This window comes from Lathyrus oleraceus, chromosome 6 (assembly GCF_024323335.1).
Source record: "Lathyrus oleraceus cultivar Zhongwan6 chromosome 6, CAAS_Psat_ZW6_1.0, whole genome shotgun sequence".
NCBI classification, from domain to species: Eukaryota; Viridiplantae; Streptophyta; class Magnoliopsida; order Fabales; family Fabaceae; genus Lathyrus; species Lathyrus oleraceus.
The window spans coordinates 11,623,215-11,650,499 of NC_066584.1; the positions used below are offsets into that span (position 1 = coordinate 11,623,215).

General features: G+C 33.2%; 1 protein-coding gene across 1 annotated transcript; it reads left to right on the forward strand.

The window, feature by feature from the left end:
* Positions 1–14,646: 14,646 nt before the first annotated feature.
* On the forward strand, positions 14,647–22,038 carry LOC127090952 (kinesin-like protein KIN-4A). Its single transcript, XM_051029430.1, has 25 exons — positions 14,647–15,038; positions 15,866–16,012; positions 16,236–16,385; positions 16,540–16,793; positions 16,905–17,086; positions 17,172–17,296; positions 17,380–17,416; positions 17,499–17,590; positions 17,703–17,810; positions 17,929–18,042; positions 18,154–18,241; positions 18,372–18,481; positions 18,606–18,704; positions 18,784–18,897; positions 18,997–19,113; positions 19,200–19,280; positions 19,373–19,444; positions 19,641–19,734; positions 19,858–19,883; positions 19,970–20,067; positions 20,149–20,247; positions 20,355–20,739; positions 20,858–21,013; positions 21,088–21,415; positions 21,505–22,038. Exons 1-24 carry the CDS (start codon positions 14,922–14,924, stop codon positions 21,301–21,303), a joined length of 3,081 nt encoding a protein of 1,026 aa, XP_050885387.1. The 5' UTR covers positions 14,647–14,921; the 3' UTR covers positions 21,304–21,415; positions 21,505–22,038.
* Positions 22,039–27,285: the final 5,247 nt, after the last annotated feature.

Here is a 27,285-nt window from a genome sequence, read left to right on the forward strand (position 1 = left end):
TTCCAAGCTTCCTAATGTCTCATGTGAAGTTTCTTTGCCCCTCTAGGTTTTTTGGTTTTGATGCTTATCTCATTTATCATTTTATTAATTGAGTCTCCTCTAAGTTAAATTTTGCGCATATCTTAGAATTAAGTGCAATGAATCAAATTGTATTTTGCATGCATTAAATCAAACACTTAGATAAAAGTCGATGTAAAGTGGTTCAAGTCAAAGTAGTTGAATTTTTTGTCAAAAAACACATGAATGAATGATTCATATCATACTAGCTTTAGACTCAATCAAACACTTCATTATTCTTAAAATAGCAACTTTTGAAGTGTTATTTGAATCAAGGTTATGCATGAATCGGATTAATAAATTGATGTAAAAAATACGACTTGTCTCTTCCCATGTGATTTGAATCACAACCGTTGTTGATTTGAATCAGGAACAAGCTTTATTCTAATAAAGCTAAAGGCTATCTGGAATAAAAAATTCATTTCAAATTTTGGATTTTGATTCTGTTAGTTTGATTCGAATCAAAATATTCCTTGACTCAAATCACTAATTCGAATCGAATGGTCAAATTATGGGTTTTAAGTTCTTAATTCAAATCATTTCCTCATTCGACTCGAATCATACCCATTTATATTGACTCAAATCAAATAGTGTTTTTATTCACTTTTTCTAATGTATCTCAAGCACATATATAAATCATTTATGTCATTTTTCCATGCATATGATCATACTATTGTAACTTTGAAAGCGTCCAAATTGATTTTTTGCTTTCAAAATACACCAATTCACAATTTTTGATTGCATCTGGACTCACCTTCAACTTCTAGCAAGATAATCATGAGTTGGTTGCTTCTCAATTCTTAGGGAGTGTGAAATATATCGTATAGAAGGTTCATTTATTTTTAATATTTGTGAAGCTTTTGAGTTATAGATCAAGATTTGTATTGTGTGGTGTTTTGGGGATAGACAATCCAACATGAGAAAAAAGAAGAATTTATTCTCCATTGAAGACTTCGGTAGAGCTGAATAAAGGTTGCAACAAAATGAAGTTAGAAGTTTTTGTTTCTTTAAATGTGCAAAGAGCTAAGACAAGGGACCGATATGATCGAGTAAATATCACTATGAAATAGATGTTATGAGTAAATCTTGGATTTGAGTTAGAGGACAATCAAGACTGGGTGAAAGTCTTGGAGATTTCAATTGTATGGGCTATGTACAACAGAAGAAGGAAATATTCAAATTGAAGTTGTTAATTTTTTAAATTTCAACATCTGGTTCCTTGATTGTATAAGACACACGTTGTAAAAATTGTCAAAATAGTGAAAGACTACGAAATATCAATGACTTGCCATTAGATACTGGATTAAGTACAAAACGAAGATGAATGTGCTAACCTACTATAAACCCTGGTGCACCGATCTCTTTCCATATCTCCTTTAAAATTTTGTATTGTTGCATGTTTAGGTTTTTTTACCGCTTTCTTAAAAATCACATGTTGTTAGGCTTTAATATGTTTATAGCGATTTGTTGTATAAGTTTAGTTCTAGTATTGATTAAGTCATCTAGATCATCTTTCTTGCGATTAAATCTTTGTACAAACTGTAATATTGGATTGATTCGTTGATTAATAAAAATTTGACTTGAACACCTTGTTCAAATTGAATTTGTATTAGTTAAGTTATTGGTTGGCTAATATTTTCATTGTTCATATTTCACTATATCATCTAAACATCAAATAATTTATGATATCAATCCAACACATACGCAATTAAATTTTTGCTGCTCAATTTTGTGAAAAACACTTATTTGTAAAAATAGTTTTAAAAACCGATTTTAGAGTAAGTTCTATTCAATCCCTTCTAAATATTTCTCACTCATATTCTCCCCTAATGTCTTGTATTACTAAATATGCCGCTATTGAAAAAGAGAAGTCACTCACCACAAAACATACAAATCCTACTATGATCCACTCAGAATCCACAAGTGACCTTGAGTTCTAATTATCGGTCTCAGATCAAAACAAACCTCAAAGAAGGATAGACATAACAACCCAACAAACGTGGTCATTCTAATCTATTCCAAACATCTAAGGAATATTCCTCCTATTTTGTTCTTGATATATTTATAACAAACTAGGAGGTGAAAAAAAAAGTTGAAAGAATCGAATTTTAATCCACTGCATTCATAAATCATGTAGTCATATGCCGTCAGTCAGTGAGTAATTAGTATATTTTGAAGGTCATTTTTGTCATTACCTTCCTCAATATTAATAATCAAAATAACTCTCCAATTATCATGCAATTATTAATTAAATATGTAAGTATATAGAATATGGATATTCTCCATTTTCTTAAAAGAAATGAAAATTGTCATTAAGTATTTTATTTATAATTCCTTTTCTTTTAAAATAATTTTCAAATTTAAATATAAATAAAATATCAATTATATGTAAAATATTTAAAATTCATAATATGATACGATTAAGATAAGTTTTTTTAGAACTTCTATTATTTTTTTTTAAATATTTTAAAGTTTATACATAAATAGAAGGCAAATGAGCAACAAGTTGCCTCGCTGCTTTTTTTTTTATGGAAAAATTAATTTTCTTAAACACTACATTGATAGACCTAGAAGATACAACATTGTTATTCATAAATTTTTGGACTCTCTGTGAAAAATATACTGCTTATGGTTCTAGAAAATCAAAAGTGTCAAAGATAAATAGTATAAAAATATGTTGATTGTTGGAACACACTTTCTCATGTTTGACCACTTTACTTAAAACAATTTTGAGAGTTGTTTGTCCCATAGTAAAATCACATGTCCACAGTCCCACTTGTGGAGAAACTCCAGTCAAGTTCACACAAACATGTTTCCCCCATACCCACTCATACACAATAACATTTGTTGTCTTAATTGTCGTTTCCCATCATGTGGGTCAGTCAAGAAATTCACAGATGTTTCTTTCTTCATAGATACTCCGACCCGCCGAATATCCAACGGGACATCCCTAACATAGTCATGTTGGTATTTTAAGTCCGAAAGCTCTCTACACTGAATCATGTGTTCCCTAAATGTATTCAAACACGACTTACAACAAACAAGACAAACCTCATCAATAGGAAATAAAGGAATCATAAGGCAGTGTCTTAGGATAGTATGGTACTCCATCGGTGATATATATGTTGGCCTAATTCATTAATAGGAATAGTAAGGAGAAAGTCATGAGCATATGCGGCTTGCAAACAACCAAAAATTGCTTTCTGTCTTATGGTCATGTCGAACTTTACTTCCATGTCCTTAACAATTTAACTAAAAAGGACACTCGTCAAAACATGTTATGCTTTATGAGACACGGTGTGCTTGCTAGTAAAACTGCTAAGACAAAATCTGGAATCACAACATTAAGACCATTCAAAGCTATGTCGAAATTTGAGTATATACCATATACCCCACCGTCTCTCAAAATATGATCATATAACACCCGATATTGGACCCTAAAAGCCACAAAAGCGTACGAGGTAGCCTCTATTGTCGAGTACAAATCCAACTCCGACTCTAATGGGTAAAGAAGTCACCCTCCATTGAAGGTCCTCGAAGAAAGAACTTCCACCCACCACAATATCTTCAACCACCATTCGTAACTCTTTATCAAATCAAATAGTTGTTTCCTTAATATTATTAGGTTGATATGTTCTTAAGCCATAAAATAATTTGGCAATACTCATGCAGAATTGAAGTAGAAGAAATTCATTTTGAAATTCTTTAATTATGATAGAAGATGTATTAGTTCAATAGTCCTCAAAACTCTCTTTTTGTGGACAATCTCATTAATAAAATTTATATACATGTAAAATATATATATATATATATATATATATATATATATATATATATATATATATATATATATATATATATATATATATATATATATATATATATATATATATATATATGGATTAATCTTTATTAATATATAAAAAAAGATCATAAATTGTTCTACTAAAAAAAGAAGATTACTTGTACCAAAAAAAAGAAAAAACACAATTTACACAATAATACTTATACTCAAAGCACATACAGCATGTAGTTTTTATTTTGTCTATACGTTAGGATATCAACAAAAGCATAATTTCTTTTCTCAATATCCATTAAATATCTCCATTGTTTTTATTTTTTTAGTTTTGTATTTCATGATTGGTGGCACATGCATATATAGACTTTGCTGAATGAATCCACGTTGCTCCACTGTGCCTTCTAAATTAAGTCAAATCTTGAGTTCACAAGTAGCAAAAAATTAGGTCCTCTGGCATCCAACTATGTATCACTAAGAATAACATCCACATGCTCATATTTGGGTGTTAACTTGTTTTCTACATTCAGATTCTATACAGATATAAAGTAGGAAGCTGGTGGAATTAAGAGCGTTTGAAAAAACTGTTGAAATTGGTTGTAAAGGGGGCCATGGTGGTGGTGACTTGTGGGTGCAGTTTTGATGGAATATATGGACTGTGTAACCATGTCCATGTGCCTACACAAAATTGATTGCTACTGTAGGCCACGACTTCAATGTCTTTTCATTGGTATGTATCTAACGGTCGTGTACTTTTTTGTGATCATAATCTAACCATTATATATATATATATATATATATATATATATATATATATATATATATATATATATATATATATATATATATATATATATATATATATATATATATATATATATATATATATATATATATAAAATTTTCTTTTGAGCCGACCATAACAGTCATCAGTCAACTATTTAGAAAAAGTTATAATTCGTCTAGAACATTCGCAGTGCAGGAGAATTATCTTACGGGAAACACGGGTGATCCAAATCACATATGCATCCAACGGCTCCCCCTATTTCGCACCTAGCAAATAACTGATTGTTATAACCCGCATATTATCTACAGAGAAAGGGCGTCAATTTCAAGTACGCAATTTCAAATTCAATTTTCATTCACTCTTCACCTTCACATACTAAGTTGAGTGTTAAAGTGCTAACCTTGCAGGGCAGTCTCTCATCCATTGTACAGGAAACTCTGATCCATTGTTGTTCATCACGACCACTTATTCACCAATCAATTATTCACCAATCAATTTTGGTTTTGCAACAAAATAACAACACCGTCTATGAGATTCGACTTCTGATTCCAACATTTTCCCCAATTGCACGTTTGCTCTTTGATTCATCGGTTCAAAACCTTTTCGGCTTATCAGATCAAGAGTTCTTAAAATCAAACAGAAAGAGTCATCACGTTCGACCTTGTTAACTAGTGTACCAACTTTGATTTATTGAATTTCCAGATTTCAGACTTCCAAACTTTTTCGCAATTGCTGGATCTAGAGTTATTTGTCCACCACATTACACGAATCCGATGTTGCTCAAGCGGCTACCAATCCTCCTCCTCCTCCTCCTCCTCCTCCTCTAGGTATTGCAAGTTAAGTAGCGGATACTCCGCTACATCCAGGTCTGCTTCAAGTTCCTCATATCGCTGGATATATTTCAGTGTCTCCAAGACCTCTGATACTACTGCGAACTCCACAATAAGAAGTCTTGTCTGGTTTCCAACCGTTGTGAGCCAACCTCGGGATATAAGCACCAAATGAATCGTTGAATAACATGTACAACATCGTCCGACAACATAATTCACAAGAAATTAAGGAGAGGTTGCTTTATCTCGAAGAAAGCCTATACAACGCGCCTCCACGAAGAAACACCGTGCAAGAAGATATGTCAAAGAGAAGTCAAGCCGCCATCCCTGAGCCTACCACAACGAGAAGAGACGAAGCTCCAAAATCGCAGAATCTCCAGAAGAGCAAGAAGTTATTTCTACAAAGTTTAAGTCTTATGTTTGCTCACATAGTAAACTTGCAAAACATTCAACATTATCATTTAACCGTAATGATCTATTTCATAAAATCCTTTTGGTTTAATTCATTTAGATATTTCGGTCATTTCTATATTGCAAAACAATTAATGATTTTTGTTAGTTTGTCTTATTTGTTGATGATTTTTATCATTTTATATTCGGTAAAATTTTCTTTTATCTTTCTTTTTCATGGGAAAATTTCCTTCAATTAATGGTAAACTTTTCCTCCTTTTAAAAATGATTCGGTAAGACTCTTGAAAATATTCAATTCTTAAACCTTTTGAATATGTTTGTTTTGTTCTTTTGAGACCTCATGAACACACAAACTAGAATTGCATGCATGTTTATGTTACTTTATTGGTTATGACACTAAACATAAAGAATGTCAATGTTGGGATCCGATTTCCAATAGAATACTCATTTCTCCCCATGTTACCTTCAAGAAAATACTATGTTCTCTTATCTTTCTTCATTTCACCATTACATCACCACTAACTCAATTATTCTCACTAATCCTTTACTTTCTAGGGGATTCTGATGATCTCAATGTTAGTCCTCCAAAGTGTGCTCATTAAAACATGTTCTAGTTGTTGATAATTTTCCTACTCGCTATTCCATCAAGGTAATAGAAACCCCACATCATCTTAATGATTATCATTATGATTCTCTTATTGCAACTCTCCATGAGCTCACTTCTTATCGTGAGGAAAGTACATGCGCTATTTGATAGTAAGTTGTGTCTAAAATATCTAAGATTTAGAGTAAACACTTGCTCGGGACTTAGTTGATCTTCCTCCAGACAAGATTCTTATTAGTTGAAAATAAATATACAAAATAAAGACTCATTCTAATGGAATGGTTGAGCACCACAAACTCATTAAGTATCCATAGGGTATTCTCAATAGTATAGGATAGACTACAAAAAAACTTTTCACCCTATAGCAACTTGAATAACATTTACTTATAATCTCTTGGCAATTGATGCAGTTTGCAAATGAAATCTATTTCATATGGATGTAAAAAATGTCTTCGTTTTTGGTGATTTAACTTAAGAAGTATATAAGCATATTCACCTCAGTTATGATTTCCTCAAAAGGTTTGTAATCTCTAAAGAGCCTTATATGGTTTTAAGCAAGCTCTAAGGGCTTATATGGTTTGAAGCAATCTCTGGGGGTATGGCTTGGAATACTTAGTTACACTCTTACAAATTTGACTTTATTTTTATTCCACAAGATTATGCTTTATTTACCCGACAAACAAATGTGAGTTATCGTAATTACGTTACTTTATGTGGATGATACGATGATAACAGAAAATGACAAGTATGGAATTTCAACGTTATAACATTATCTAAGTCAACAATTTGAAATGAAAAAACTTGATTCTGTTAGCTATTTTTTGGTACTTAAAGTTTCACAAGATTTAGAACGATATTATATCTCTTAAGCCAATTATGCATCTAACTTGCTTGCTTGAGAAAGTATCACATACAACAAGACTGAATCAACCCCCTTGGAATTCAACGAAAAGATAACACCACTTGATGGAACTCCTCCTGATGATGCCACCTTATATAAACAAAAAAATTATAGTGTTGTTTATCTCATTATTACTCGCTTTGATATTGCATATGATGTTTGCATAGTCAGTCAATTTAAGTATGCTCCTCGATCATCACATTTTTATGCAGATCTTTGAATCATTAATTATATTAAAGGAACTATTTTCCATGGCTTACACATCTCTGATAATTCATCATTGTCCCTATTTGGATACATTGGTGTCGATTGGTCAGGTGATCCAACAAATCCTCATTTAACAACATGTCATTGTTTCTTCTCGGGAAGCTCGTTTATTTCATGGAATAACAAAAGAAAAATGTTTTTCCCACTCTAGCACAAAATCAAAGTATTGTGCTCTTATTGATGCTACTTCTAATTTACTTTAATTACGATGGTTATTGGCTGATACGATTATTATAGATTATTATGCTACCATGCTTCATTGTGACATTAAAAATGTTATTCAGATTTCTCATAAAGATATTTTTCATGAAAGCACAAAGCACAATTATATTTAATTCTCACCTTGTACGCCATCATGTTACTAATGACCATATTCACTTAATTTGCATCCCTTATGTTAATCAAATTGTCGATATCTTCGTTAAAACGCATCATTTTAATTACTTCAAATATTTATGAAGCAAACTACAATTGGCATCCCCTATACCAACTAGAGTTTGAGGGGTGATATTAGCATAATAATATAGATATAATAGCATAAGAATAAAGATTGTCTCATTATTATATATTGTAATATTATAGAAATAGTTTAATGATAGGAGATCATTTGTTGGACACGTGACTACCCACACAAGAGGGGGGCGGGGGGGGTGAATTGTGTGGTTTCAGAAAACATGGTTTTGAAAAAGTTTACGGATTTAAACCAGAGTTAAAAAAACATTTTGGAAAGGATTGAGCATTAATTAAGTAGTGGAAAAGTAAATTGAAGAAAATAAAGAGTTAAGGAAAATAGAGGAACGCCAAGAGTTATATAGGTTCGGTTAAACCAGAAAACGACCTACACATCTCCCCAATAATTGATATTGAGAGTATCCAATAAACTTTGAGAGCTTTCAGTATGTAATACTCATAAACCCCCCATTTACAAGGAAAATGGTGACTTCCAGCCTAAATAGTAAGACTTGGAATCTAGCAATTGAGCATTCTCTTCCAAATGGTGGATTGAAGTGGTTAGTCCTCTTTCCACAAACGGTAGATCCAAACGGTTAGTCTTCTTTCCATGAGAATCTTGGAGCTGTTAGTTTTCAAACTTCTAAACAAACTTTACAAGTTTTTACCACGAGCTGAGTTCACGAACCATAAACCTTGGTTTTATCACGGGTTAACCAAGAATCTATGAGATTTTACCACAGTCAAATATCGAACCTATCAAGCTTTTAATATGGACCGAGCTTGAACATAAACAAGGGTTTGATCACACAATTCCCAAACCAAAAGCTTTTAAGGGTTTAGCTTCTAACCCAAACAAATAATTCCTAAATGGATAAAATTCAACCAAGGTGTACATAAAAATTTCCTTGGTGAATTTTACAATTCTAGCCTTCTAGAATTACAAATTATCCTCACTTACAAAAAAAAAATTCTTGCATAAGCACTTTGGATAAAACATTAGTGAGAGAAAGTAAAAGAAACTTTATATATATATATATATATATATATATATATATATATATATATATATATATATATATATATATATATATATATATATATATATATAGATAGATAGATAGATAGATAGATAGATAGATAGAGAGAGAGAGAGAGGGAGAGAGAGAGAGAGAGAGAGAGAGAAATGTCAAAACACGATTCTGGATAAAATAAAATGTGGGAAGGGATATCTATTTATAGGCTAGAGGTTGGCTCAAAAAGGAAATTGATTTTAATGCCTTTTAAGACAATCTAATTGATTAAAACCCAATGCTAATTGATTATAATCTCTTATGATAATCGATTACCAATTCCAAAATGGAAATAAAAGATATATAATTGTTGTACATCATCAAGACGTTGTCATAATCGCTTAGAGCTCAGTTTTAAACTGATCTAATCGATCATACAAGTGCTCTAATCGATTAGGAAAGGCGGAAATTTTCCCATTGCAATTTTGACTGCTCCTAATTCATCTGGCACAACTTCAAGACATTTTAGAAAACATTTTCCCTGAGAAAATCAGTTTGAAAATAAGTTTTAGTGTGTGTGTGTGTGTGTTTTATCCATGCACATTTACGAGAATGCTCTTTTGCTTTTACAAAACATTCACTCAGACTAAGGTAGGGCCTCCTTGTACTTCAAGATTTTGTCAAATGCTTTCTTTTGCAGACACTTGCTTGAGTTCACTTGAGGTGAGGATTGAGCTTATGTTCTATTTAGGTTGCCATCATCAAATAGTAAACTCTATTAAACCTTAATATTTATAGGTTTGCATCTTTATCCGCTTAATTTCTTATGCTTGATTTATTATAAGACGTTTAGAGTCATCATCAATTAGTTTCCATCATCAAAATTTCAATAAAAGTTTGTCCTTGTTAAAAGTATATCACCTGCAAAATAAAGTTCCACGTCATTATCTACTATCTAGTGACATGTTATATATAAAGCCATCAGTTATCCTTCTACTATATACAAATAACTAACGCACTTTTTCCAAATTCCTAGTTTCATTTTCTACTAATAAGCATAATGGAAAGGACTAAACTTCTAAAACGTAATAATTTTTTTAAAAGTTATTAATTTATTTATATTAATACATTTATGAAAAAAATATATAAAAAATGTTGCTATTAGGAGTTGACTTCTGGATCTGCAACTCGCACATATTTAATCAAACTATCAAATATTAGGAGAGCTGCTCCATCCACCCCAAAATGTAAGAAATTAAAGTGTGAATGAAATGAGAGATATACACATATTTAATATATAATGTCTTGAACATATTATTTCTTGAAAAAGAAACTTATGAGAAGTTAGAAAATAAATATATGACACATTATATAACCTAATATACATGCTAATAAAATGCGCTAATTTGCAAAAGATTTTAAATTAAGGTTTAATATATTTTTTCATCTCATATCTTATTTTTGGGATTTATTTTGATCCATTAACTTAAAAAAGATTTATATTAATCATTTAACTCTTCAAAAAGTATGATGTTAGTCTTTTTTGTCTAATAAACTATGGAAAAGTTCAAAAACCGATCGCTAAATTCGTTGCTAATTTGACGAAAAGGACTAACATAGTATATTTTAAAAAGTTAAGGGGACAATATAAACTTTTTTTAAGTTAAGGGAGCAAAATGAATCCTGAGATTAAGATACAAGACTAAAAATAGATATTAAACCTTAAATTACTTTGATGGAACTTTTAGTCTCTACAAAATGTATTCCGTGGGTTTTCTAAAACAAATGCATATAGGCATGATAACAGGACGGGTTGAAGATTGTTTTTACCTCTCTCATACCCAAATATGAATCTACAAACAATTATCGTCCCCACCCTGTTCTCCAACAGAAATGAAAAATTAAAACCAAAACACGTCTCAAACGAATCCGGGTTTGATTCAGATATCCTCTCCCCACCACCATCCATGTAGTGAAATCAATTTTTTAATAAAAATATTCATTTTTTCCAGCATCAAATTACATTCAAATAATAAAATAAAATAATCTCAAAATAATTCATATATACATTTCAAATAATTATGTACATATCAAAATATTAAAGCATTGGTCATATATTTAATAGGGGAAACTACACTCACATCCCCTCAGATCTGTTAAAATAACACAGACATACTCCTCTAGTTTTAAAGTATGCAATAACATCTCTTGTAGTCTATTAAAATTACACTGACACCCCCTCTAATTTTTAGTGATAGTAAAAAACCGTAAGTATATATGACATTTATCTACGGTTTTTTTGCATGTCATTAAAAACTTATGTTCGTATATATGAGCTTATGGAAGGTTTGTGCATATTATAAAAATAGAGGGGGTTTCAGTGTCATTTCAATAGACTTTAAGGATGGGTTCAGGGTGAGTACTAGTGTTCCAATTACCGAATATGTCATCATATTTTATAATTGGGAAAAATCAAACCAAAAAACAAACTCAGTCAAAGTTGAATTCTCTATCAAACTTGAAACGGGTTCATATAAAAATCAGATCGGAGATCAAACCGGTGAAACTTATGGTCGAACCGTTTATTTGATTATCTTCACATAGGGTGTGGATGATTGTGAAATGACTGTCTGGATGACACAAAACTCTGGATGAAGAATCTTTAAAGATTCTGGTAAGTATATAGATATTCCTACATGTTAAGCACCAAAAGAGTTATAGATGATACTTTCATAACCTTCTCTAGTTGGGGTTCCAACGAGACTTTCATCAATATTATTGAAAGTGCAAAGGATGTTGAGGATGTTTCATCAAATTTGTCTTTTAATTGTCTGAGTTGAGGGTTGCTAAAAAAGTGTGGAAAGAGTTTGCTATGTTACGAGCATACAATGTAATTCGATAAATGCAAATGATTTCATAAACAATACTGGTAAAAGGTCTATTTCTCCAACCCCACCAAATTTTCGTTGCAAAAAGATTATGAAGGATGTTCTGCATAACCTTTTGGAATTCAATTGTTATCATTCTAGATTAAGAGGAAAGTTAAGTTAGCAAAATCTAGCATCTATCAAAGTTTTTTGAATTCTGGATAATCTTAGACATTGCGTATGAGGGATTCATCTTCCAAACTAAAACGACTACACAAAGTTGAGGTTCTCAATTTCTATTGTGTAGTTTCCATTTACATGATCTGATAAAATAAAAATGTCTTCAATGTTGTTGTTAAAGATGTTATTCTTGTTACTTCTTGTTCGCAAAACAAATAAATTTTAAATTAGAGCTATTTCCAGACTCATGGACCGATTTAGCCACACATCAAGTCTAAAGACCAATCTTGCTAAGTCTCGTTATTTTTACTCAGCATCTCTCAGGAAAAAAAATCAATCAACTGACTGTAATCTCAATCATCCATAATACTACTTCTCTAGAAAAATACGTTTGTTTTCCTATTCTCATAGGTAGATCTAAAAGGCTTGATTTCAACTTCATCATGGAAAAATATAAACATAAATGACTTCGTAGAAAATCAAGCTTCAAGAAGTCTAATAGATTATCCCTTACTTCATTGTTTCTCACCCCCATCTTCTTTTACTACATGCAAACCACATGTTTCCCACAAAACATTTATGACACTATTGATCGTATGACTCATAACTTTATTTGAAAAGGTCATAACACCACGTGTATTCATTTGGTTGGTTGAAAAAAAAAACCACACGCCCAAGAAGGTTAGGTGGCCTAGGGGTTTAATGAACTAGAGATGCCAACATAATCCTCCTTAGAAAAATTGTTTGGAATATGCTTCGAAATACTGATAAATTTTAGGTATGTCTCCTCTCTCAAAAGTATTTATTTGGTGTCCGTTCACTCTTCCTTTCTACCAATATAGGTTGCTCTACCTGGAATTCTATTCTCAAATCAATGAATGTGAAAAAATATGGTTTTAACTAAAGACCTAGGTCAAACTCCCTTTCTTTCTAGTAAAACCATTAGACTTCTCTTGGTCGTTGTCTGCTCTATTTGAGTATGCACATATCCATGACATTAATCTAATAGTTAAAGATATTTACTCCACGACATCGTCCCACTCCTCCAATTATATACTCATATCCCTCATAATATCATCACATAAATCACCACCAAAAGCCTTAACTTCAATCTTATTACAAAATATGTCTTCATTTGGTATGCTCATATAAGTGGATCATATACTAATAAAAGTGGTTACACTTGGATTCTCTATGATAAAGAAGATTTACATGATCCTAATTCAAAACCTCAACTCATGAATTGGAGTTGGAAACTATGCCTTCCTGTAAAGATCAAGTTCCTCTTTTGGCTTGCTTGTCACAACTTTGTTCTTACACCTTCTCTGTTTCACTATTACAACATGATCATGTTAGATATGTGCTCTATATGTGGCTTAGAAGAAGATTCATTCTTTCATTTTATTTGTGACTGTAAGGATTTTATAAACCTTTTGTTGTACCTTGGGTTTAATCATCAATTTTGTTTTCTTGACTCATGATAGAAATGCTTAGATAAAAATGAGAGTCATGGTATCCATCATAACCTCTTTGTCGCAAGGGTGTGGTGGACTTGGGGAAACTGTAATTTTACATGCATATCACATGAAACCATTACCATGTATCGACTCTCCTTGGCATACTCATTTCACATTTGCTTCAGTAAACCTCAAATAGAGAACACAAACAATTATTTCATCGGGAAGAACTCCCTCAACTACACTCGTATTATTATTAATGTAGAATAAAAGTTGTTATGATACGCAAACTCAAACTAAATTTGGCGGTACCTTTCACACCTTATCTGAGACATGACAATACAATTTCTTTCTATTTACCACAAACTCTTTAGGTATCCTCGTAACTATGAACTATGAACCATTCATAGAGATTTCTCTCTAGCCAAAGGTATGTGCATTATTGATTTGACTTGTTACACACACTCATTCCTCAATATCAACCTCATTATGACTCTCTTGAATAAGTATCATAAGCATACTCGGTTCTCCAAAATATTAAAGATATCTTGCTTAAAAATATTACATTTCGAGTTATCCACGTCCTCCGTAAAAACAATCAAAATCAAAATGTAGATTTTATAAATTTGGTGTATCTATTACCGTGTAATCTTCCTTATTCACAACTCCCCTTCTCTAAAATTGAGGAACATCCTTGCAGCAGAATATGAACTTTATTTGTAAGATTATATTTTTATTTTTCATGTTTTTTACCAAATTATTTTTATTAACTATTTTTTACTATCATAATTATTAAGTACAATATATATATTAAAAATAATATACATATATTAATTAAGTAATACAACCAAAAAAATATTATATTACACTTAAGAAGTTAATCACCTTTAATTACCGCGGGTTTCTGTTTTCTGAAAGAGATCTTCTCAGAGAGGAACATATGACTGTTGTGAAAAAGGGTAGGGGCAATTTAGGAAAGGAAGTGGCAAAAGAGTAAGAGCACGCAACCGTCTGGAAAAGTACATTACAGTGAAGGCAAAGAAAAAATGATAATGGTTGTTGTCCTTACAGTTAGTTACCTCAAATACCATATTTCCATAACTACCCTTTTCCTTTCTCTCTCCTCCAACTATATCTACTCTCTCTCCTCTTCTCACAGTTACTTCAACAAACTATGAGAGGAACCATTCTGCTGCGACCTTTTTGATTTTCTCTTCACAATTCACTCTCAATTCAATTTACCTTACGCATTCTCTCTCTCTTCACTCGTTCACATTGTTTGTGGTGCTGTGTGAATCGTGATGGAAGCTGGGGAAGATTGTTGTGTGAAAGTTGCGGTTCATGTTCGGCCATTAATCAATGATGAGAAGCTTCAAGGGTGTAAAGATTGTGTAACTGTTGTTTCTGGGAAGCCTCAGGTGCATTATTTTCTCTCAACAATGTGATTCTGATTGGGGATAATTTGTTTTTGTATTGCTTTTATGGTGATTTTGATTGGTGAATTTAGTGGAGATCTGGATCCAAGATTGATTGCGTAATTGAAGAGATTGATGGTGTTCAATGAAACTATAATAGTTTGTGATCTCATGATGCTTACTTGATTGGGATATTATTTTTTTGGGTTATTCTGATTGGGATATTTGAGTCCCAGATTGGACAAACAGCTTAATTAAGGACTTCTGTTTTTAAGTTTTTTTTTTTTTAACTAAAATTTATAAGCCGTTTGTATAGCAAAAGATACAATAAAATAATTTTTTTTTATAGAAATTATGAGCTGTTTTTAGAAGTTATTTTTAAGAGCTTATGGAAATAAGCTGAAAATAGCTTATGGGTATGCCGTGAGTTGTTTTCATAAGCTCTATCAAAGTGTTTTTTACAAGTATTGATAACCTCAAATAAGTCAATCTAAATAGACCATGACTTCATTCTATTTTTGTTTGGGTTGGGTAATTGTTGGCTTGAGAGCATATATTAGTGAAGTGTTTGGAATGCTTCAACTTAAGAATTGGGGGAAAAAGTCATTTCAATGAATTGAAATGATTTAAGAATTCTTACGGTAACATTTACTAATCAGAAAAATCATGCATGCCAAGTGGTTGGTAGATGAATGCTATCCTTAAAACTCCTTTCTTTCAAAGAAGTTTTGTTCTTGAACATAAAAAGAGTTTATGTTAAGTCTTTAATAGTATCGATAAGTACTTGAAAATTTGGGTGGAATCATATGCTAATTGTTACTATGATGCAGGTACAAATTGGGGCTCATTCCTTTACATTTGATCATGTTTATGGGAGCACTGGTTCTCCCTCATCTGCCATGTTTGATGAGTGTGTTGCTTCCCTTGTTGGAGGTCTGTTCCAAGGATATAATGCCACGGTTCTCGCATATGGTCAGGTACAGTTACAGCTGAAGGGCATATAGGTCCTGTTTGGATAATTTGAGCACTGATTTTTTATCTGATGCTTACTTGTTTAGGATATTTTGAGGTCCTATTTGAATAACCGCTTATTTATAAACTATTTCATATAATAAGCTATTTCTCTTCGGTACAGGCCCATAAACTTCATGCTACTACACTTACTTCTCTTCGGTACATGACACTTTCTCTATATTGCAGACAGGTTCCGGGAAAACATACACAATGGGCACTGGCTCTAAAGATTATTATCAAACAGGAATAGTACCTCAAGTTATGAGTGCATTGTTTTGTAAAATCGAGACCTTAAAGCATCAGATTGAATTTCAGCTGCATGTTTCCTTTATCGAGGTCCGTTGATAACTTTGTTTTAGCCTACAAAATAATTGTGTTTTTATTTTGGATATAAAAAGTTTAATTATGCTATAATATCTAAAACTAATAAATTTCTATTTGTGAAGTTGTTCAAATTAAGCATCTAACATCAAATTTTAATTGTTAAAAGATTCTTAAAGAAGAAGTAAGAGATTTGCTGGACCCATCCTCTATGAGCAAACCCGATACTGCAAATGGACATGCAGGGAAAGCGCCTATTCCTGGTAAAGCACCTATACAAATTCGTGAGGCTTCAAATGGCGTTATTACCTTAGCAGGATCTACCGAAGTTAGTGTTGCATCACTAAAAGAAATGTCTGCTTGCCTAGAACAAGGATCACTAAGTAGAGCGACTGGGAGCACAAATATGAACAACCAATCCAGGTTTCTTATCCATTGCCTTCTCTTATTTTAACTGAATACATTCATTTTTAATCTTGTTTTCATCCCATTTTCGGTTTCATAAACTAATTGTGGATAAATATATCCAATTAGTCGTTCACATGCCATCTTCACCATCACATTAGAGCAGATGCGGAAACTCAACAATCCTAGTGAGAACGGTTTAAACGATACAATGAATGAAGAGTATCTTTGTGCCAAGTTGCACTTAGTAGACCTTGCTGGATCAGAACGAGCTAAACGAACAGGGTCTGATGGTTTGCGTTTTAAAGAAGGTTAGGTGGTTGCGTTTTTCACTTACACCTTTGAAACATTCTTTTGGTCGTAATATATTCCCTAATAATTTTCTCTTTTAAACAGGAGTTCACATTAACAAAGGCCTACTAGCACTTGGCAATGTGATTAGTGCACTCGGTGATGAAAAAAAGAGAAAAGAAGGTGCTCATGTTCCTTATAGGGATAGTAAACTTACTAGGCTATTACAGGTTTGATTTGACCATATCTATTTATCATTCTTGCAGAGAATACTCATTCATATTACATTGTTGAAAAATACTCGATTTTGCAGGATTCACTCGGTGGTAACAGCAGAACTGTTATGATAGGTTGGCTGTTTTCCTTTAATCTTAGACAATCTGTTTTTTGAATAATAAGTTTTTAGTACATGAAAAATCATTTCTGTTCCAGCTTGCATAAGTCCTGCTGATATCAATGCTGAGGAAACCCTTAACACTTTGAAGTACGCAAATCGTGCACGCAATATCCAAAATAAGCCTGTTGTGAGTATCTGCATAAACTTTATGTTCTCTTTCATTCAACTGGAAAAATTGAAACAATTGGTTGACTCTGTATGTTACATTGATTCTCATGGTTTTGTTTATTCTTCCATAGGTCAATAGAGATCCAATGTCCAATGAGATGCTTAAAATGCGACAACAACTCGAGCATTTGCAAGCAGAACTTTGTACTCGTTCTGGTAGCTCTTCCGAGGAGGTTCAGGTACTTAGTTTCTATTTTTGAAGTCTTCATTAATTTTAGTATTTTCCTATAATAGGTAAGTGGTTACATTGAATGGACATTGAGTAATATAGAATCATTTTTATATATGGTTATATAGGTCCTTAAAGAAAGAATTTCTTGGCTTGAAGCAGCTAATGAAGATCTTTGCCGTGAACTTCATGAATATCGTAGCAGATGCTCTGTTGTGGCACAAAGTGAAAAGGATGCTTATGTATGCCTCTGATCCTTTTGTTGTTAATCTTCTTTTTCCGAACTATTTTTTCTCGATTCTTCAGTGCCTAGATATGTCCTTTACATTAAGTTTCAAACTTTCATTTTTCAGGATGGTAGCATGTGCAATGTAAAGACGGATGGGCTTAAAAGAGGCCTACCTATCACAACTCCTGATTATCCGATGAGTGAAACAACGGGTAAGACTCTTCTTTAACCTGGATTTAATGATCTGCTTTCTCTATCACTTTATCTTCCGTTTCTTAAATTTAGTCAAATATGATTCTTAAAACTTCTACGATTCATGGTTAAAATTACTGATTTTGGCAGGGGATTCAAGAGAAATTGAAGAAGTAGCTAAAGAATGGGAGCATACACTTCTTCAAAATAGTATGGACCGAGAATTACACGAATTGAACAAACGCTTGGAGCAGAAAGAGGTTGTTTTAACACATATGTATAATTGAGCACATTCACCATTCATGACATATAATCATGAAAGCTACATCGAGTGGTTTTTGTCTCATTTGATTAACATATGTATTGGGTTTGATACTCGTACAGTCTGAGATGAAGCTTTTTGGATCATCGGATGCTGAAACACTCAAGCAGCACTTTGGAAGGAAGATCGTGGAACTTGAGGATGAGAAGAGAACTGTCCAGGTTCAATAGAAATTCTGAAAAAATTATTTCGCTCATGCAAAAAATTCATATTCATATATAGACCTTGCTTGTGATGCAGCAAGATAGGGATCGTCTTTTGGCTGAAGTTGAAAATCTTGCCGCCGGTTCTGATGGACAAACACACAAATCAGATGATATCCATGCCCAAAAATTGAAAGCACTTGAAGCCCAGGTAAAATAGTTTTTCCATTTCAGTTTTTTCTTCCTTTTACTTGAACCGAATCAGAACAAATCCTAATTACTAAAAGATTTTAAAATATATAAACGCCAGATTCTGGATCTGAAGAAGAAACAGGAGAGCCAGGTTCAGCTTCTAAAGCAAAAGCAAAAAAGTGATGAAGCAGCAAAGCGCCTGCAAGATGAAATACAATCTATAAAAGCCCAAAAGGTTGAGTTTTGTTCTTTATTAAATCCATAGTTAACATCACTCAATATACTGGTTCTTCTCCATTCTAAGTTGAATACTGTTGCTAGGTTCAATTGCAACAAAAGATAAAACAAGAGGCAGAACAGTTTCGGCAGTGGAAAGCCTCTAGAGAGAAAGAGCTTCTGCAAGTATGTTAACCCTCCTCATTTTTGTTTATTTTTTCATTTCGTTGGTCCATGATGTGCTTTGACCCTGTATTAACTATATGTTTTCTAAACAGTTAAGGAAGGAAGGAAGAAGAAATGAGTTTGAAAGGCATAAGCTGCAAGCTCTAAATCAGCGCCAGAAAATGGTGAGTATTGTTAAGTTGTTGTGAGGCAACCTTATTTTGAGACAACGCGCCTGTATTTTGTACAAAACACGCCTAATTCTTTAGAAAAAGAACGAAAGGTTTAGAAAAACACCTAACATCAATGTTATTTTTTATTTTTGTGGTAAAGACTGATATTTGTCACTGTAAATTTATACACAACTGAATATTTCTTCAGGTCCTTCAGCGAAAGACTGAGGAAGCTGCAATGGCCACCAAGAGGTTAAAGGAATTGTTAGAAGCTCGTAAATCTTGCAGCCGAGACACTTCAGGTATTACTTGTTTAGTGAATAATTACACTGGGAACCGTCTTATAGTGAATATATCATGAGGGTTTCAGCGCATTAAATCTCCTTCTCTTAATATTCTAATTGTATTTCATCTTCTAATTGCAGTCAACGGGAGTGGAACAAATAAACAGGTAACAGGCTTTCCTTCCTCTTCTATGATTTTGTTGATTATCTATCCAAAATAACTTTTAAGTGACTTATTGAGTTTATTCTTTAGAGTAATGAAAAGTCCTTGCAACGGTGGCTTGATCACGAGCTAGAAGTCATGGTAAAAGAGCATGAAGTTCGTTTTGAGTATGAGAAGCAGAGCCAAGTGTATGCAGCACATATTTCTAATTTATGTTTCTTATTGATTTAAGCTTATTGCAATATTTAATTACGAGGCATGATCTTCAGGCGTGCTGCTCTTGGAGAGGAGTTAGCCATGCTGAAACAAGTAAATGAATTTGCTGCCAGTGGTCTCAGTCCTCCAAGGGGAAAGAACGGATTTGCTAGGTCTGCATTTCACTTTTTGAATATATTGGCTCTTTCAAATAATAACACGTGAAATATAAAAAGGATAACATCTATCTCTTTTTCTGTTCGGTTTTAACTCTTCTCAGAGCGTTCTCAATGTCGCTGAATGCAAGAATGGCAAGAATAGCTTCACTGGAAAACATGCTGAACATATCATCTAATTCACTTGTGGCAATGGCTTCTCAACTATCTGAGGCGGAAGAACGAGATCGGGCCTTTAGTAACCGTGGACACTGGAATCAGTTGCGCTCAATGGGTGAAGCCAAGATTTTGCTTCAATATATGTTTAATTCTCTTGCAGACACTAGGTGTCAACTATGGGAGAAAGACATGGAGATAAAAGAAATGAAAGATCAAATCAGGGAACTTGTAGGTCTATTACGGCAAAGCGAGATCAAGAGAAAGGAAGTTGAGAAGGAACTAAAAGTGAGAGAGCAAGATGTTGCAACTACATTGGCCAAGCCAGCTTCGGTAAGATCTTGTCTGCATAAGATTCAAAAGAAAATAAACCTACTAATTTGAAAATAAATTAATTGCAGTTGTGTCTTCCATTGTAAGTGGTTGATTACTCTTCACTTGATTTCAACAGGGAAACCCACCAAATTCATTGAAACACTACGCCGAAGAAATCAAGGAACCTTTATCTCCTGAGTCTGTGCCAGCATCGAAACAACGCAAATATACGCCAGGAATTGCTAATGGTCAAACGAGGGAATCAGCAGCGTTTATAGATCAAAGCAGAAGGGTAATTCATTCTCCACTTATATTAATCGGTATGTCTTTTAATAGGTCTAAGCATGAGATTTTCTATCAATGCAGATGGTACCCATTGGGCAACTGTCGATGAAAAAGCTAGCAATTGCAGGACAAGCTTCTGGCAAGTTATGGAGGTGGAAAAGGAGCCATCATCAGTGGCTACTACAATTCAAATGGAAGTGGCAGAAACCATGGAGACTTTCTGAACGAATTCGACACAGCGATGAAACAATCATGAGATCAAAGCCACGTTCACAGACTTTGCCTCAGATTATGTGAATTTGATCGTTTTGGTGTGATCAGCCATTTGCAGTGGCTCAGTTTTCACTATTTTACCTACAACAACGGTCCTAGTCACAAAACATTAGAAAGAACACTAAACTAAGTGCAGGTAATAACCCTTAATTTACTTAAACATCTTCAAGGCAAGCCTTGCACCTTACAATCTAACATTCTAACGTTCCTTGTTTCTCGCTGCAGTGTGATGTAAATGGTTGCTAACAATATATACCCTTATCTCTTGGTTAATTCTACCGAAATCATGGAAATGTTTCCGTAGTTACAGCATATGGAGCATCTTGTGAGGTGTGTTAAAATGTTGCCCCGACAGTTATCAAATAATTGAGCATTGAAGATAGTTGCTTGCTTGGCGTCATTGGAAGACATATTTCCAGAAAAATTATATTGGAAAGTTGTCTGTCCATACCAGCATTAGATGGAGAAAAAAAGGAAATACTGTATTTTTTGTTTGATTCCTTAGTCCTTAGTGTTATTCTATGGTCTTACTTTGTTTGATTCAATCATTGATTTTTGTTGATAAAAATAATGTAGCATTCCTGTCACATAGTAACAGAAGGAAGTTCTTCTGTATTTTCCTTGTGTGTAAATTAACATAAGTTAGTGTCTTGTAAAAGTTTGTAGCTACCATACGGATTTTGTTGTAAAAGGATGTTTGTTTTTTGGACTGCTTGTTGTAAAAGGATGTTGATAAATGTTGTTTGCACTTATTAGTTAGTTCTGGTTTTTTCTCCTTTTGCCTGTGAATGTGCATTAGCGTGATGATAAAATCTACCACCAAATTGAAGCTGTTAGATAGTGCATTCATTAAAGAATCAGTTAAGAAGTATAAAAGCAGTTGCGTTCAATGAGTTCATTAGCAACCAATTAGCAAATAGAAAGTCTTGTATTCATAAGCAATTATTGTAGCATTTATTACTCAGTCCTTATTGCCTTATCGCAGATTTGTCTGTTTTTGTCTCATATATATATATATATATATAGTAATGATGTAATGAAAAAGACATTGATGATATATCATTATTAAATGACTATAATGATATCAATTTTCAGTATATTTTAACTCATATATAAGGATATCTAACACGTAGAATTAGCCTTAGACACACAATCATGTTAGTTTTGCTATCAATTATGGTCTTTCCTAACTCGACGGAGTAGTCTTTCGTAGTTGTGCCAAGTATAACCCTAGAAACCATTTTTGCCATTAATTTGTGTTCAAATCATAATGTATGATTCTTTGACATTGAAATGTATAGATAATGGTATAAGGTCATTAAATTTGGATACTCCAAATGAAAATGAAAAATGGTTTGTTGATATCATTTGAAATAGTGGACAGACACACCCACATCAGGTTTCAGCATAATTGATCATGATCTTTTGATAATCTTTTCAGGATGGTTACACAAGGAGATGAGCACCCCCCATCTTCCGGCTAGGGAGATGACGCTGACACAAGACGACGTGTGGTGTCTTCTACATCTAATCTTTTCAGGATGGTTACACAAGGAGATGAGCATCCCCCATCTTCCGGTTAGGGAGATGACGCTGACACAAGACGACGTGTGGTGTCTTCTACATCTGTCCATCCAAAGACGTTTGCTTGACCACACTGAGGTTATCAAAGTTGTAGTGATGGATCTAATGGTTGATTATATCAGATAAGACAGAGAACACTGGGCAGAAAGTTGAAAAGACCAACAGGGGCCATGCACGATTAACTTCCTGAAAGATATGTCTGTGAAACACATTGCAGCTGTAAGGCCTACTGACAAGGTTGATGATGATGTTAAGATACACATGTACATGAAGTACATCGTCTAGACATATTTCTTTTATTTGATGGACTCAACTATTTTTACAAGAGCGTAACTCAAACTCACATGGTATATATAAAGTATTTTTGAAATCTAGACATGGTCGATGACTATGTTTGGAGCACTATTGTGTTGGTTGATTTATATAGGGAGTTGTATGCTACAACATATTATGACGAAGCATCTATAAAGATACATGTCATTACTTCAAATAAAATATTAAGTAGTTATTTAAGTAGTTATCAATAATATTTTATTCAATATTATTTACTAATTAGTAATACATTTGATGAAAGTATAAATCTATCATATTTTTAGCGGGAGTAAATAGAGATGGAATTGCGTTCTAATTACTTTGTTATGACGAAAACACATCCTCTTACATTAATGTATAGAATGTCTAAACCAGCTACTACCGCAAGGTGCGTGGTTCGACACCTACGTCACTCGTCGTCTCACACTCCCACAGAATGACACTAGCTTCTATTTTGATTGAATCATATGCAGGTTGTGTACAGTCACATATTTGCTAGAGAGAGTCTTGCATTAATTTGGAGTATGTGTCGACTATTCCAAAGCATTCTTTTGTCTCTATTGTAAGTATGATCACTCGAGAAAATGTTGATTGGTGGAATATATAGCACTTAGACTATATGTTATTTGCAGAGAAGGAAAACGTATAGGAAAACAATAACTTGGTCTTTGTTTGCACGATATGAGACCTGGCATTTGGGTTACTATAGGATGACATTAGCTTCTATTTTGATTGAATCAGATGCGAGTTGTGTACAATCACATATTTGCTAGAGGGAGTCTTGCATCAATTCAGAGTGTGTGTGTCGACTATTCCAAGGCATTCTCTTGTCTCAGTTGTACGTATGATCACTCGAGAAAAGGTTGATTGATGGAATATAGAGCACTTAGACTATATGTTGTTTGCAAAGGAGGAAAAAGTATAAGAAAACAATAGATTGGTCTTTGTTTGCACGATATGAGACTTTAAATTTGGGTTATTATAAGATGGCATTAACTTCTATTTTGATTGAATCAGATGCGGATTGTGTACAGTCATATATTTGCTAGACAGAGTCTTGCATCAATTTAAAGTGTGTGTCGACTATTCCAAGGCATTCTTTTGTCTCTGTTGTACGTATGATCACTCGAGAAAAGGTTGATTGGTGGAATATATAGCACTTAGACTCAGGGGTGGCCCTGAGCACGGGCTCGTGGGGCGGGACTAAATCTATAGGTGGTACCCCCTTGAGATTTTGCGCATTTGATTCTTTTTCAATGTTGTTCAATCTCTCAAATTCTTGCATCCTTTACATAAAATGATCCGGCCAAGTCTTGGATTTTCTGCTTGAATAAGTCATCCACTCTAGTGATGTAACTGGTATAACGCATCCCAGTTTCAAGTAAACTTGAACAAAATGATTTAATTTTGAAAGCCACCCAATACACATGTTACGATCATTTGGATTTTGGGGTGGGACGGTGCGCAGTGGAAAAAAGGTTTCTGAAAAACCGTAGCGTGTCAGGTCAACATACACTCTATCATACACACATGCTATTAGGCGACCCATTTGAGGGAAGCACATCCATTTTGCCTCCGGTGCCGGACCGCTCAAGCAAGGAAAAAGAAACTCATAAACTGCATCGAATTTTTCTTTATTTTCGTACAACCGTGTGTATGATTCTTATGCATTTTCAACTCTCGGATAATTTAATGTCGGACAAATGTATGACTATCTTCTCTTTTATTGAGTAAAGTCGAAATGGCTCGGTAATTGTAATTACCGTCCCCCACAACATTGACGATCCACTCGATATATTTGTGCATAAAAATCGGCATCTCGTCGTTGAGTGGAATCTTCGGTGGAAGCGGCGTCAGGGGTGGTTTGCTAATGCGAGCGTCTTTGAAAACACTTTTTTTGAGATTTTGGAGTCGGTGAGTCGGGAAAAACTTTGTCAACATGTTCAAAATATGAAGGAGACCGTGTAGTCGAATTGTCATTCGGTGTAGACTTCATTTTTTTTGGAGCACCTTTTGTTTTTATGGGTTGAGAGGACGATTTCACGTTGGTGGTTTCCAAATATGAAATCTTCCTCAATTGTTCTTTGAGGTGGAGTTTCATGTTGTCATCGAATTTCAAAAATATCTCTTGTATTACTTTCCATTCAGTCAAAATAGAGATATTCGATTTACCGTCATCTGTGCATCCATCATCATCAAACCTTAGTCTCTTCCAATGAGTGCAAATCTCGTCCATTCTTATTGGGTCACCAAGTTTCACCTTTTTAGCAATAACACAAGCACATGAGAGACCACATATTTTCACAATTGTGCATCCACACTTTGCGCTTCTTATACCGGTGCTGTCTCTTTTAAAATTCAGGAGAGGAGTTCTATGTTTCCCATTTTTTTCACAAATTATTGTCACAAATGCGCATCTTCTATCCGAACCATCATCGTACCTTCCAATAACCACATCAAATCCAAGTTTAGAGGCCCCCATATGAATCCATTGAAGCATTTGATCATGAGATTCAAACTCTTGCTTGTTTTTAAAGTCGTTGTCAACATCTACCACCTTCACAACAACACCTTGAACATTCGGAGAAACAACTTATTTTGAGAAAACATCGGGGTGTACCATATCTAATGAAAATAATTAAAACCATAACAGAACATAAGCGCTACTACTACTGCAGAATAACTTCAAAAATGAACACAGACAAATTTCGAAAATGCATCTCCGGACAAGTTCATATACGTTCCGGAGATACATTTCCTGACACGACGTAACTTTTTTCAGTAGAAATAGAAGATTAATGTGAGCAACACAGAGGGAAAAGAAGAATCTTTACCTGAAATTCTATCTTCTTTTGCTCCTTATGATGTGATGAACCAAAAGGATGAAGATTTGGAGTGAAAAAATGGATTGAGAATGAAGGGTTTTTAAGGTGAAGGGTTTGGTTGAAAATCAACTATGTTAACAATGGTTGTGTGATCATGTAGCTGGTTCTTTTATCAGATATTTATGGAGATGCATCTCCAGAAATATCTGACATGCAAAGGCAATGTAAATTTCAAAATATGGTTCATAATTCCGGAGATGCATCTCCGAAATATCTACTGAACTGTTAAATAATTAAGGTATTTCTTAAAATGTTCCAGAAATGCATCTCCGAAATAAAAATTATCCAACATATAGGACGCCTCTTAGAATGGTCTTACTTGAATATGCAAGAGGTGTGTCCGAAGATGTATCTTCGAATACATGGAGCATTTGTGAAAATTCATATGATGCGGTAGAAAGATCTAGGGTGCTTTAAAAAATTCTCATATATATATATATATATATATATATATATATATATATATATATATATATATATATATATATATATATATATATATATAAACGAAATTCTCTATTATATATATGAGTTATAACTTTTTTATTATAATATTAAATTTCAATGTAATAATATAGTTATTATTCATCTTTGTGTAATTTGATGCATTTCATTGTAAAAGATAAGTTCGGTTTCTAGAATCTAAACCTATAATGAGATGTGATTTTGATTCGAATTTTATGATATGAATCCTATATTTTAGATTCTATAATTCAAAATATTTTTACTTCTACTGTGTGGTCTAGATTAAACCGACGTTTTACATAAACATGAATGCATAGGAAAAAATCGAATAAAATAATGTATTTGATTCATTTTCATTTCATAAAAAACTCTTCTTACATATTCTTAGTCAAAATAAACTCTAACATAATTGTTTTTTACTAAGAAAAGACTCATTCCCATTTATTTAAGATAAATGACACTAAAACATTGTCAAATTTAAAGGGTCAACAAAATCAACTAAATCTCCATCTCAACTATACCAACATAAGGAATATGGCCAATGTTGAATATATTTGTGGGTCAATCGACAATGATAAATGTGTTAAATACACCAACATGCAATTTTAAATTGATGGTGATATGAATATGATGTATTCGATATTTTGTTAGTATTGTATCAGTCAATTTAGATACTACTATAGTCAAATATGTTTGCATTATTTGTCTAAGCTTGATTTATCAAAATGTGTTTCATAAAATTGCAGACTAAATAAATAAC

Bases quoted from the DNA above. Each gene is read 5' to 3' on its own strand.
- LOC127090952 (XM_051029430.1), top strand. From the start codon at position 14,922: ATGGAAGCTGGGGAAGATTGTTGTGTGAAAGTTGCGGTTCATGTTCGG. The intron at 18,705-18,783 runs GTTCAATAGAAA...CTTGTGATGCAG, and splicing joins ATGAGAAGAGAACTGTCCAG to CAAGATAGGGATCGTCTTTT. The intron at 20,248-20,354 runs GTCTGCATTTCA...AACTCTTCTCAG, and splicing joins GGAAAGAACGGATTTGCTAG to AGCGTTCTCAATGTCGCTGA.